The sequence below is a fragment of the Muscardinus avellanarius genome, assembly GCF_963383645.1.
Source record: "Muscardinus avellanarius genome assembly, chromosome: 1".
NCBI lineage: Eukaryota > Metazoa > Chordata > Mammalia > Rodentia > Gliridae > Muscardinus > Muscardinus avellanarius.
This window is the reverse complement of record NC_137786.1, coordinates 175,369,551-175,384,562: the sequence shown is the minus strand read 5'-3', so window position 1 is coordinate 175,384,562 and position 15,012 is coordinate 175,369,551. Positions and strand designations below refer to the sequence as shown.

The window sequence follows — 15,012 nt, the reverse complement described above, 5'->3', positions numbered from 1 at the left end:
TGAAGCTTATCCATGACGGTTGCTGGCTATGTTTTTACTCGTAAATTCACTATTCATTTTATTGCGCATGTTGCTCCTTTTATTGACAATATTTTGGATGTAACAGAATAATAGGTTGTATAGGCCCAAGTTACCTTGCTAGAAACTGCTTCATACTCGATGATTTTCAAATTATATGGCACCTTTATTAACCTCTCTTCATTTACATTAGTGGGCTTGTTCTGAGGGTTGGCTGGAAAAATCACATTGTTGCCGGGCGTGGTGGCGCACGCTTGTAATCCCCATGCTTGGGAGGCAGAGACAGGAGGATCGCGCAGGCGCGCTGTCTTAGGAGACCCTGTTTCCAAATAAAATGTAAAAATAGGCCTGGGAGTGTATCCCGGAGGTAGAAGGGCTTCCGGGAAACCCAGTACCACAAAAAAAAAAAAAAAAGAAAAAAAGAAAAAGCACATTGTTTACTTTGGTTCATACATTAAGCCAGGCAGTTTTGGAAGAAATAATATGAAATTGTTTTCTTAGAGATGGTGCTTTATATTATAAGAGCTACTTAATATAGACACTTTGCAGATTTAACTAAATAATTCTTTTTCTTGAAAGAGTATCTGTGAGCCAAGCATGGTGGCACACCCTTGTGTAATCCTAGTACTTAGGAGGCTGAGACAGGAGGATCACAGGTTTTCAGCCAGCCTCAGCTATTAAAGAGGCCTGCCGCAACTTAGTGAGACCCTGTTTCAAAATAAAGAATAAAAAATAGGGCTGGGGGTGTAGCTTGGAGGTAGAATGCCCTGGGTTCAGTCCCCAGTACTGCAAAAATAAAAACCAAAATTATTTTTGTTGGTTTTCACTGATTTTATTTCTTGAGGTACTGGATATTGAACTTAGGATATTGTGCATGCTAGGCAGGCACTCCACCACTGAGCTGTGTTGTACCTAGCCCACTTTTTCCTTGATTTTAAAAGTGATACATACTTATAATGAGTTAAATTAAATATAATGAAAAATAAATACAAAATGATTATGAAAATGTATTAAAGAAAAAGCAAAAGTACCTTGTAATAAAAATGCTTTAAATCCAATTTCATTTTGACGTTTTTCCTAGAAAAGAGTATGATATATATTATAAATAATGAACCGGGCGTGGTGGCACACGCTTGTAATCCCAGCATTCGGGAGGCTGAGACCGGAGGATCGAGGTTCTCGGACAGCCTCAGCCACTTAGGTCCTCTGTAACTCAGTGAGACCCGATTTCAAATTAAAGAATAAAAAATAGGAGCCAGGCATGGTGGCGCACACTTGTAATCCCAGCATCCGAGAGGCTGAGACCAGAGGATCCTGGTTTGAGGACAGGCTCAGCTACTTAGCGAGGCCCTCCAATTCAGTGAGACCCTGTTTCAAAATAAAGAATAAAAAAAGAGGGCTGAGGTGTAGCTTAGAAGTCGAATGCCCCTGGGTTCCATCTCCAGTACCGTAAAAAAAAAAAAAAAATACACACACACACACACACACACACACACACTTTTATTGGTGCATTATAGTTTCACATCATATTGAAAATCATGTTGACAGCGACACACATGTACACATCACTTGGAGGGCTTTTCCCCAGCTCCCTCCCCTTTCCTCCTTCCCCATACAGGGCACTGAGTTGACATTGATATTTTCACTTCTGTGCAAAATGCTGATGGTAGTAAATCCCCCATTGATCCTCACTTTTCCCCCTCCCCATCCCTTAGACCACCTCCCTGGCTCCACTGAGGCTTCTTCTTCATTATCTGGAGTTCCTCTGCACTATAATGGTTCATCATTAGAGAGGTGTTTAAACAAAGTAGAGCAGATGAAATCAGTTGTAGATTGGACATGGGGGAGGAAGGAAGAAAGTTTGAATTTTTTTTTTTTTTTTTTTTTTTTTGCAGTACTGGGATGGAACCCAGGGGCATTCTGCCTCTGAGCTACACCCCCAGCCCCATTTTTTATTCTTTATTTTGAAACAGGATCTCACTGGATTACAAATGGCCTCACTAAGTAGCTGAACCAAGAACCATGATCCTCCTGTCTCAGCCTCCCAAATGCTGGGATTACAAGTGTGCACCACCACGCCTGGTGTGAAAGTTTAAATTTTTAAGGGCTCATATTAGAATCTACAGTGAAAGGAACCAATTAGGTAATGATCACTAAATTAAATCTGAAAAGGTTTAAACCTTCTCTGCTTATGTTTTTATCCTTTAAAACTCTTATTTAGTCTTTATTTCTATTTCTTTACATTTTTATAAAGACAATAGAATATATTTCTTGAAAATGTTTTAATGCTTTACTGCAACTAATGTTTAAAAATTTATAGGATTAAGGGTTAGTTAATTTGCCTATTTTCTTTCATATTACTTATTGTTCTTTTTCTTCTTTTCCAGAATTTTATAGAAGTGAAGTGATTAAGAATTCCTTGGTAAGTTTGCTTTTTGACAGGTACATATGATGAAGCCTATAACCCCTATTTCAGAAAATACAGAGATGCAAAGAAAGTTGAGGTTCAGTTCTTATGATATTTTGGAAAATCTGCTGTTCAGTTATTTATTTATTTATTTATTTAGTAGTACTGGAGATTGAACTCAGGGGCATTCTGCCTCTGAACTCCAACCCCAGCCTGATTTTTTTATTCTTTACTTTGAAACAGAGTCTCACTAAGTTTTGGAGGGCCCCATAAGGTTTTGAGACTGGCTGCAAACCTGTGATCTTCCTGTTTCAGCCTCACAAATACAGGGATTACAATTGTGTGCCACCACACACAACTTCTGTTTGTTTGTTCATTCCTTGCTCTTGTGCTTAGAACACGTCTGGCACATAGTAGGTACTTAATAAGTATTTATTAAATGCACTAATATTTTTTCTATTAAAACTCTAAATTAAATTTGTTAAAAACTCAAATTCTATTCCTTTCACTTTCACTTACGTATAAAGAAGGCTTTTTATTACTTGAGTTGCCAAACATCTTAATAAGTGATATCTTTGTTTAGTGTGGTTTTTAAGACTATTTGTCTAGGGTCTTTGTGTAGGGTATATTGTTTATTGGTATGGCATTGCTCAGTTAGAAAATTGGAAATGTCTTCAAGAAATTAAAAGGAGGATTAATACCTAGGATTCATTAAAGAGAATCTGAATAGTAAAGAAAACTATCAAGAACCTCAACAGAGAGCCAACAGAATGGGAGACCATTTTGCTGGGCGTGGTGGCGCACTCTTGTAATCCCCGCGTTTGGGATGTGGAGATAGGAGGATCGCGCTGGTTCGCTGGTTCGAAGCCAGCCTCGCTGGCTTAAGAGACCCTGTTTCCAAATAAAAAATATAAAATAGGTCTGGGAGTGTAGCCTGGAGATAGAAGATAGAAGGGCTTCCAGGAACTCCAGTACCGCCAAAAAAAAAAAAAAAAAAAAAAGAATGGGAGACCATTTTGCTGGGCGTGGTGGCGCACTCTTGTAATCCCCGCATTTGGGATGCGGAGATAGGAGGATCGCGCTGGTTCGAAGCCAGCCTCGCTGGCTTAAGAGACCCTGTTTCCAAATAAAAAATATAAAATAGGTCTGGGAGTGTAGCCTGGAGATAGAAGGGCTTCCAGGAACTCCAGTACCGCCAAAAAAAAAAAAAAAAAAAAAAAAAAAGAATGGGAGACCATTTTGTCAGCTACTCCTCTGATAGAGGACTAATATTGAGAATATACAGAGAACTCAAGAAACTCACTGCTAAGAAAACAAATAATCCAATTAAAAAATGGGCAAGTGAACTAAAGAGACACTTCACAAAAGAAGAAATACAAGTGGCCAATACATGTATGAAAAATGTTCAACATCATTAGCAATCAGAAAGATGCAAATAAAAACTACCCTGAAATTTCACCTAACTCCAATTGGAATGATATTCATTAAAAACACAAACAACAACAAATGCTGCAAGGATGTGGAGAGGTGGGAACTCTAATACATTGTTGGTGGGATTGCAAATTAGTGCAGTCACTTTGGAAAACAGTATGGAAGATCCTCAGAAGAATTTGAATGAACCTATCATATGATCCAGGAATACCACTTCTGGGTATCTACCCAAAAGAATAGAAACCAAACTTCCAAACGAATGCATGCATTTCTCTGTTCATAGCTGCACAATTCACAATTGTCAAACCATGGAACCAGCTAAGCTGTCCATCAACAGATGAATGGATTACAAAACTATGGGATATGTACACAATGGAATTTTACTCGGCTATAAAGAAGAACAAAATTATGTCATATACAGGGAAATGTATGGAACTGGAGAAGATTAGGCTGAGATTAGTCAGTCACAAAAGTAAAAAGATGTTCTTCCTAATTATGTGGAAGCTAGGGAGAAAATGGGACATAGGAGGGAACTAGACAAAGAACAGGAAACTTTAGATGAATATAGAGATGACCTAACTGAGGGAGATGGAGAGGGGAAGAGAGAAGCACCCTAATGTATATTCACAAATACATCAAAGTCAACCACTGAACCAAGCACAAGAAGGAGGGAGGGGGGAGAATGGGGTGGGAATTGGGGAAGGGCTAAATGAGTGATGTGTGTATATATGCCTCTACCATCCTGTGCTTCATCAAGATGTATGATTACAGTGTACCAATAAATTTTTAAAAAATTAATGATGATAAAAATTGGAATTGTTTTACTTTTGATAATATATACACTGCATATTTACATAAATGGCTTCATTTATTAGCTAGTATTGAAAAAGAAGTACTTTTTATTAACAAAATATCCTTTAAGTGGTCTAAAGTCATCTTGGACTTGGCCTTTGTCCACTTTTTTTTGCTCTTTTTAAAATAACATTTATTCCTTAGATGATTTGATACAGAACAGCTGTCTTTTCATTTTGAATTTGGAAGTTCTATACAACTGAGTACAAAGAGGAAAAAAAAGTACCAAAACCAAACTTGATTCTCTCTTCATGTGGCATACCAGTTTTGTACATAATATGTAGCAGCAGTTTTTTAAGTTCCCTTTAGAAAAATATGAAATTACTTATTAATTATTGTTTCTTATTTAATGCATGGGCTGCAATCACTAGGATCAACTTCCTTCTTGAAGAAAGAGAGGAGAGAAAGAGATGAAGTATGATGAATCTGTCTTAAACCAGCTCCTGGCTGCTGCGCAGCTGCCCTGAAGCTGTTTGGAAAACAGCCCCCTGGGGTTTCTTTGTTTTTCTGTTTTGTTCTCACAACCAGGTCTCTGTCTACGTTTTCAGCCCCATCACTTACCACTCTTCGCTCGTTGTGTTCCAGGCATCCCTCCTTTCAGTGCTTCAAACACGCCGCACCGTTTCCTTCCTTGTGCCTAGATGCCCATGCCTCAGCTCTTTACTTGGCTGAAGAGGTCTTTAAGGTCTCGGCTCTGTCACTTCAGCCAGGCCTACTGTGACCACCCCAAGCTTTCCTCTAGTCATTCTTTTTCATATCATCCTGCCTTATTTTCTTAGAGAATTCATCACTCTGGCTCACTTACTTGTTTATTAACTTGAGTTCCATGAGGGCGGGGACCCTGCCAGCCTTGGTGCCACTTGGAACCCTGGAGTCTAGAATAGTATAGTGACTTAGTGACTGCTTGTTAAATGAATAAGTGGATGCCCATGATGTAGATATCTACAGAATTATTTTACATGTGTTACCCCAGTTTGATCCTTAGCCTGTCAAGTAGATGGGCCAAATCTTAAATTGATGAACCACTGACTTTTTTAGGTTCATTCAATTGCAAGACCAGAACCCCAATCCAGACCGTTGGCTTCAAATCTCTATGATTTCATCTTCCTCAAGCTGTCTTCTAAATGTCACAAAAATACATAGGATAGTAAAGCCGGGCGTGGTGGCATAGGCTTGTAATCCCAGCATTTGGGAGGCTGAGACAGGAGGATCCTGGTTCAAGGACATCCTCAGCTACTACTTAGTGAGGCCCTTTGCAACTCAGTGAGACCCTTTTTCAAAATAAAAGAATAAAAAAGAATAGGGCTGGGGGTATAGCTCAGAGGTAGAATGCCCCTGAGTTCCATCCCTAGTCCCACAAAAACAAACAAACACAAACAAACAAACAAACAAACATCATAGTATTTTGGATCCCTGATTCTACCTCTGGGGAGGTCCAATCACTAGTAAATCTCTGGACCAAAAGACTTCAAAGTGCCTTTCAACTCACAGTGTGTAATGAACAGTAATTGTTTGCTGAGTCCACCTCTTATAACATTTGCTTGTATTATAATTGCTCATGAACATTCTGTTTCCCAAGTTGGAGAGGCTTCTGGGGGTCTGAGACTGCAAGTCTTTGTCCCCTCGCATCTCATTGTTCTCCTATGGGTACTTCTTTAATAAATGTTGGTTTGTTGGTGTTCATCTTGGGGGCATTCTTGGGGATTATATTTTTGGCAAGAATTCTTTTTTATTCCTTTTATATCTTAATATAAACTTGTTCTTTTCTTTTTGAAAGAACTCTTGTTTCTCCTTAGCTTTTGCTAAGTCATTATGATTGGTTCATTTTAATGGGCATGGAGCCCCTCGGGGTCAACAGCCCTCAGAATAAGCCAGAGACAGCACACATCTCTTCCTGCTGCTCTTCCTAAACAACCACTTCCAGGCCCCGTCAAGCAGAATTTGTTGGTTTCTTCCCTGCTTAGGAGTTTTTAATTCTTAAGCAACTGTGGTATTTGCTGAATAGGGGTCATGGTTTAAATGCTTTTATCACATACTGGCTGTCATTGTGCTTGAGGCATCTAATAGGTGCTCAGTAAATGATTTTGGAATAAAAGAACTCTTCCATAAGTGTATGTATTGACTGGCTTGTATGTTATATCTCCAAACCTCAAATCCTCCATGAGGTATCACAGATTTTAATACATTATTTCTACCTAACAGTTGAGTAAGTTTTTCCTCAGTTGAGCTAAGTTAGGCCCTGAGATTGAGTATTCTTTAACATTAAAGTGTAGTCTGTTTTCTTAGATTTATATTCCTTTTTTTTTTTTTTTTCCCCAGTACTGGGGGTGTTCTACCTCCAAGCTATACCCCAGCCCTATTTTATTTTTTTATTCTTTTTTTTTTTTTTTTGGTGGTACTGGGGTTCCTGGAAGCCCTTCTACCTCCGGGCTACACTCCCAGACCTTTTTACATTTTTATTTGGAAACAGGGTCTCCTAAGCCAGCGCGCGCGGCTGGCTTCGAACCTGCGCGATCCTCCTGTCTCTGCCTCCCAAGTGCGGGGATTACAAGTGTGCGCCACCATGCCCGGCTTTATTCTTTATTTTAAAACAGGATCTCACTAAGTTGTGGAGAGCCTCACTAAGTAGCTGAGGCTGGCTGCGAATATAAGATCCTCCTGTCTCAGCCACCCAAGTACTAGGATTACAGGCGTGCACTACTACGCCTGGCTGTATGTTTCATCTTTTTAATTCCCATAGTCATTGTAATGTGATTTGCTTGAACTTGACAAAGAAGAAAATATGTGTAGTGTCGTTTGTGTGTGTGTTTGTGTTTGTGCCCAAATATAAGTTGCCAATTAAAAGACCATTATTTTCTGTTGGCTATGACAAAAGAAATTAAGTAAATAAGCATTTGTAATTAAACTGAACATAGGGCCCAGGCCAATATCTTATGTAAATTATGGCTGGATTTCACTAATCTCTTTTTTGAAACAACTTTCATCCATTTCAAGGTATTTGGCAGTTTTTCCTTCCTTAAGGTGCGGTGTTTGAGACCTGTGGTAGGGAATGCTTTATACATATGTCAGAAATAAAATATATTCAATTTTCTTAGTTTGTGGGAATTTTCTCAAGCCCTTATAAGGAAGTTGAATGAGGTAATTTCTACATTGACCAATATTTGCTTCTCAAATAGCAAATTCATGCCTCATGTCTCTGTTTCTGTGCCTTTCTGCCTAAACAAAGATAGTATTTGAAGTTTGAAATACAGAGGAGTTTGCAGCTAAGTCATATAGTTTGATGAGATTTTTCAAATTTAATACAGCTGAATAATCTGCATCCCCATCAAGAATACTTTTAGTGCCCAAGAAGCCTCCTTATGCCCTCTTCGCTCACTGTTACTCTCTTGATTTTTAACACCATGTACTAATTTTACCTGTTTTTGAATTTTAAATAAGTGGAATCATAGACTGTGTGTTCGTTGGTGTGTGACTTCCCTATCTCAATACTATATGACTCATTTTGTGATATATTTGTAGTTTGTCTGTAGTGTTCCATTGTGTGAATATGATGGATGACCCATTTTTCTGTTGATAAACATTTGGTTAATTTCTAGTTTTGAGCTCATATGAATAGTACTCTGCTATATACATTCTCCTATATGTCTTTCGGTTAATGTCTGTATACATTTCTGTTGGGTAAATAAATATCTTGGAGTGAAATTGCTGAGAATACGCATGTGAGTAGCTGAGACTTTTCAGACAGTTTTCAGAATTATTGTCTCATTTATACTCTTGCTACTTGCCTGGGAGAGTTCTGAATACTCTTCATTGCTGTGAATACTTGATTTTTTAAAAAATGTTTTTTTGAAGCTGATCATGGTGGCACACGCTTGTAATCCCAGTATTGGGAGGCTGAGACAGGAGGATTGCACAGGTTCGAAGCCAGCCTCAGCTACTTAGTGAGGCTTTCAGCAACTAAATGAGACCATGCTTCCATAAAATATAAAATAGGTCTGGGAGTGTAGCCCAGAGGTCCATCCCCAGTACCACAAAAACAAAACAAAACATTTTTTTTTAGTATTTTTCTTTTGGTTTCAGCTGAAATTGAGATGTCTTAAGTGATAATTAAACTCAGCACATGTAGTGCCAACAGTGTACCTAACTTGAGCTAATAACAGATAACAGCTCTTTTTAAGGGTTCCCGGGTATACATGTAATGTAGTTAGGCTGACTCCTAAAGATTGCCACCTGGTGGCCAAAAGTTATAGGACCTTACAGATTTTTACTATTTCTCTCTCTCTCTCTCTCTGTGTGTGTGTGTGTGTGTGTGTGTGTGTGTGTGTGTGTGTGTGTGTGTGTGTGTTTGGTACTGGGGATAGAACCCAGGGGCATTCTACATCCAGGCTACACTCCCAGGTCTATTTTATATTTTATTTAGAAACAGGGTCTCACTAAGTTGCTCAGAGCCTCACTAAGTAACCGAGGCTGGCTTCGAACCTGCACGATCTTCCTGTCTCAGCCTCCAAAGTGTGTGCCACCACATCTGGCTTACTATTTCTCCATCTTATGAGGCAAAGAAAAGTACATGTTAGAATTGATGATGAATGGGCACATGTTAGATGGCAATAAATATAATGGAGCAAAATAAAGCAGTATTGAGCAGGGGTCGTGGCTATTTTTCTTTGGTAGTTACATAGAAGAATACATTGAATAGACTCCTAAAAGAAGTAGGAGAATAAGTCATGTATCTATTTGAAGGAAGACAGTTGCATGCCAAGGAATAAGAATGCACAAAGGTAGGTGTTTATTTGATGTTTGCAAGAATTTTGAGTAGAGTGAGTCAGGATGTTTTCGTATTTTGCTATTATGACAGAGGGACATGGGCAGGCAACTGAGGAGCAGGGCAGCAGAGGAAGTGACCCAGAGAGATGGCAGGTGATAGTCAAGGCCGGATCGCATCAGAATGATATAGTAGTACGGTGGGAGCAACTGGTGGAAGAGACTTCCCATTCCTCTTCCTCCTCTTCCGTCTCCTCCTCCTCCTCCTCCTTTCTCCTCCTCCTCCTCCTCCTCCTCCTCCTCCTCCTCCTCCTCCTCCTCCTCCTCCTCCTCCTCCTTCTCCTCCTCCTCCTCACCCTTCTTGTCCTCTGTCCTCCTCCTCCTCCTTCTTCTGTACTGAGGATTGAACCTAGGGCATTCTACCTCCGAGGTATACCTCAGCCCTTCTTATTCATAAACAGGGTCTTGATAAGTTGCTGAGGCTGGCCTCAAACTTTTGATTCTATTGTCTCAACCTCCCAAGTACTGGGATTATAGGCATACACCACCATGTTGGGCTCCTACCCATTTTTCCTATTTTATGTTGTCACTAAGCATAATGTTGTGCCAGAGAAGTCCAATAAATATTTGTTGCATGGAGTGACTGGAATAGTCCACAGGTTTGACAGGTTATATGGAGATGTGTCTCCAAGTTATAGGTGAGAGTCAAAGTTTGCTCTCACATGTATTTAGCAGATAACAATTAATGGTGAATATATAATTCAGCTTTAACACCTTTGGCTGCAGCTAGCCATACCCTCCAAATTATCCCTTGGTTCAAGGAGGGGGATTAGATCTTTAATATGATTGAAAGATCATTGGATTAAGTAATAACTAAGGTGGCTGAACTACTAACAATGGAAGTGACTAAATAGATTCTCAGAACATTTTGTATGTATACAAAGGTAGAGACAGATTAGGTGATGAACTTATATGTCACCATCTTTAACATTTATAAGGTTAATCATTAGGTAGTTTTCCAAAAGGGAGGTTTTTTATATTATTATTAGAATATTTAATGTATCATTAGAATGATAGATAATTTGCTTGTATTTTGAAGTTGCACTGTAAAAATGTTTCTCTAATAAAGAAGTATCAGTATCTTGTGCCCATCTGTGATTTAAGTTTCATGTTAGATGTATTATATACTGAGGAGAGGGATGTTCAAGAGGCCTGCTCTACCACAGTGTCCTTTATATCAGACTTCCTTCAACTGGCTAAATATTAACTAGAAGTCTGCTAGAGATCAATGGGCCTTATAATTAAATAAACAAAGTATTAGAGCAAGTATTTTTAGGCAAAATATGTGACATAATTTATAAGAACCTCAAGTTTTATTGTAATTATGACTGAGTTGTTTATATGTTTTTGGGGAGAAAACTGGTTATACAGTATAAATAATTTTTATAGTCACTGGTCTTAAATCTCAAATTTATATTTTGGTTGAATTGTGGCTTAATAAGTTAACATCGTGTGTGTGTGTGTGTGTGTGTGTGTGTGTGTGTGTGTGTGAGTGTGTGTGTTGCTCATGTCTGGTTAGGTTGCCCTGTGTTAAACGACATCATCTTCAAAGTTTTCCAACTCATATCTGGTTAGTTGCATGATTTGGAGAGAGACTGGGATAATCAATCCATTCAATTATAGTAGCAAGGAAGAAAAGGATGCAGTGAAAACATGGAGTGTTGTCTACATAGTTTAGAAAGAGGAGTTAAGAAAGGTTTCTCATAAAAAGTAATTCCTAAATTGAGACATGAAATTTGAGTAGAGGTTAATGAGACAGGGGAAAGATTTATGAATTTGTCTGTTATATGCAAAGCCTTGGGTTTGATCCTCAGCATGCTTGCACACACAAGTTTATTGGGCTACTGCTAATTATAAAGTCAGTATGTGGTTTCAAATGGCTATCTTATATATTTTAGGAAAATTGGAACAATTTTTGTGAATTCTTAGTTATGTTTTTTGTGATGATACATTTGTTATTGAGCAGTGTAATAAATAAATAATAGTAACAATAACTTTAGGTTCTGTTAATAAATAACTATTTTTAGATTTTCTTGTTTAGTGAATTTTTCAAAGCTATAAATATCCTAATATTCTACTACTTATACTTTCAGTAAATATGGAATCAGTTCCTTGATCTTTTAAGTACTTGAACAATTTGTTCCATTTAGAAATTGGACTGGCATATACATATATAGGTTAAATATAAATAAAAATCACATAGATCTGTACAGTGAAAATATAAAGTTTTTGAGCCAGGTGTAGTGGCACATGTTTGTAATCTCAGTACTTGGGAGGCTTAGACAGGAGGATCACAGGTTCGTGGCCAGCCTCAGCTACTTTGGCTTTCTACAACTTAGTTTCAAAAATAAAGAATAAAAAAAAAAAATAGGGCTGAGGGTGTAGCTTGGAGGTAGAATGCCCTTGGGTTCAATCTTTAGTTCAGCAAAAAAGTAAAAAATAAAATAAAAAATAAAGTTTTTGAATGTGGTAGGTTATATCTGCCTGTATCTGAATATACCTACTTAGGAATCATTGGTTGTTGGAACTATTTTGTTAAAATTATAAAGGAAAGTCTAGTGATAGAAAGATTGACACCTGCTCTACTTGTATTAATGTTGTATTGTCTGAGAAAGGAAACCCAGTTCATCTTTTTTTTTTTTTTTTTTTTTGGTGGTACTGGGGGTGGAACCCAGAGGCTTTCTACCTCTGGGCTATACTCCCAGACCTTTTTTATATTTTATTTGGAAACAGGGTCTCACTAAGCTGTTGAGAGCCTCACTAAGTAGCTGAGGCTGGCTTCGAACCCGTGCGATCCTCCTGTCTCCGCCTCCCAAGCGCGGGGATTACAAGCGTGCGCCACCACGCCCGGCTATTTTTAATGTACCTTTCTGGAGCATTGTAATCGTGCCTCATAATGAGGTTCAGAGTGATGGGAACATAGATGCACAAGCACTTGATGTGTTCCCTCTGACCCCAGCCCGCTGCTCTGCCTCTCTGTACAGTTCTTGAGATTGGTACTGGTAATTTTGTATACGCACACAGCATCACTTCAACTGTTGCCTTCCTCTGTTTGGTTCTTAAATTTCATTACTTTTTACTGAGATATGACACACATCTAGTAAAGCCCACAAGTAACAGCCCGACGCCTTAACAGATGAGTATCACCAGATCAGGAAACAGAATGCGATGAGCTCCTCCTGCGTTCTTCCAGTCACTGCTGCTTGCGGGAGAGGACCCTTCCTGCTTCCTCACCAGAGTACTTCTGCCTGCTTTGAACCTGTATAGGTCAGCACTCTCTTGCTCAGCACATTTGTGAGATTCATCCATGTTGTTACACAGTGTAGTTCATTTACTCTAAGGAACATATCCTTTGGCTAAAAAAAAAAAAAAAAAAAAATATATATATATATATATATATATATATATATATTATACACACACACACACACACACACACACACACACACACACACACACACATTTCTCTGAGGCATGTACTTAAGAGTGCAATTCCATGCTGGACCATAGGTTTGTTCAGCCTTAGTACATATTGCCAAATAGTTTCCAAAAATGTGTGTGCTAATTTTTTTTTTTTTTTTTTTTTTTTTTTTTTGGTGGTGCTGAGGTTCCTGGAAGCCCTTCTACCTCAGGGCTACACTCCCAGACCTATTTTATTTTTTGGAAACAGGGTCTCCTAAGCCAGTGAAACTGGCTTCGAACCTGCGCGATCCTCCTGTCTCCGCCTCCCAAGCGCGGGGATTACAAGCGTGCGCCACCACGCCCGGCTGTGTGTGCTAATTTTATCCCAGCAGTGTGTTTTTAGTTGTTCTATATGCTTGTACAAACTTGGTCTTATCTGTCTTTTAAATTTTCGCTCTCCTAAGCCAGGCCTGGCGCCACAAGCTTGTAATCCCAGCATTTGGGAGGCTGAGACAGGAGGATCGTGGTTCGTGGACAGCCTCACCTACTTAGTGAGGCCCTCTGCAACTTAGTGAGACTCTGTTTCAAAAATAAAGAATAAAAAACAGGGCAGGGATGTAGTTTGGAGGTTGAATACCCTTGGGTTTTATCCCCAGACCCGCAAAAAAAAAAAAAAAAAAAAAAAAGAGCTTTCCTGGTATTGTATTATACTGTGACTTTAACTTGTACTTCCTTAAAATCTATTGAAGTTGAGCAACTTATCAAGTGCTGATGTCTGTTTAGATGTTCTTTTTATGAAGCATCTATTCTGGAAAAAAATTCCATTTAATGCCAACTAAGAATAATCAAATCCTGTGTAAGGATTTGAGACTTAACTTTTAAGTTTGTGAGATATATTTGATCTGTTTTTTTTTGTGTGAGTGTGTGTGTGTACGTATGTGTGTGTATGGTACTGAGATTTGAACTCATTGGCATTCTACCCCCAAGCTATACCCCAGGCCCAAATTTGTGTTTTATTTACTAAATTGCCAAGGGCCTCACTAAATTGCTGAGGCTAGTTTCGAACCTGCGATGCTCCTGTCTCAGGATTATAGGTATGGTCCATCACATCCAATGATTTAACTTTGATAGTTAAGAAGCTGTGTGTGTGTGTGTGTGTGTGTGTGTGTGTGTGTGTGCGTGTGCTTTCTATTCTTGACTATTCAAAATGTGGAGTTGGTTGTCAAATTTTAAAAAGGTGAAATGTTATCACTTAAATTTTGTTAATATTCCTGTTACCTTTTTTTTTTTTGGTCTCCTTCCTCTCCCCTTTTTTACATAAGAGAAAATTATTTAACCTTTTTTCAAGGGCTCAGAGTCATCATGAGGAGCATCAATTATTATCTTACACTTGTCCTTCACGGGCTGCCTGGGACATACAGCCCATCTGCTCCTATGCTAAACGGCCCCAGCAGCATGGCTCGTCTCTTTGCACAAAAGTTACTTAATGCTTTCATGTCTTTAGAGTTCAGTACAGACTTTGTCTTCCTGCACCAGGTATGGCCAACTGTAGGAAATTGTGCCAGTTACTTAATGTTTCCTTGCATCAGTTTTGTCTCTTAAAAAAAAAAAAAGATAATAATTGAGATAATGGATCTACTTTACAGGACTTGGGATAATGTACTTTATAGGCCCTTGAGCTGTATGAAGAGTAATCACACTGGTAGTGTGGTGCAATGAGCTTGCAGTTACAGGATGCTAGATACTGCTGAGGTCAAATATATTGGTAGAAATCTCTGCCTTTGGGGAGGGGAAGCCAGACAAGAAAGTCAAGGTGATGTCTCAAGGCAGGTGCCGTAGGAAAGCTAACCACTCAGTGGTTCTCCCGGGAGCTGGAGGAGGGAGGGCCCTCCACCCCAAGGACATTGGGCGCACACCTCTCATTGTTCTCACTTACTTGTAATTATATCAGTAGTAAAAACCGAGTAAAATGGTTTTTATTCTGTATTTATAAAGTATGATTCATATTAGGTGAGAAAATGAGTTACTTTTTTTCAAAAGAATTTTAATCTATGCTTTCTGGTCCTAGCCTGACTTTAATA

General features: G+C 38.8%; 1 protein-coding gene across 3 annotated transcripts in view; it reads left to right on the top strand.

Moving 5' to 3' along the window:
• The window catches only part of UVRAG (UV radiation resistance associated), a gene marked incomplete at both ends in the record, with an annotated part of 330,995 nt that overhangs the window by 44,256 nt on the left and 271,727 nt on the right, over positions 1-15,012 (top strand). For all 3 annotated transcript variants that reach the window (XM_080712064.1, XM_080712063.1, XM_080712065.1), the window contains one exon: positions 2,406-2,440. In XM_080712064.1, coding sequence (XP_080568190.1) covers positions 2,406-2,440 — 35 coding nt within the window. The remainder of the gene's footprint in view (positions 1-2,405; positions 2,441-15,012) is intronic.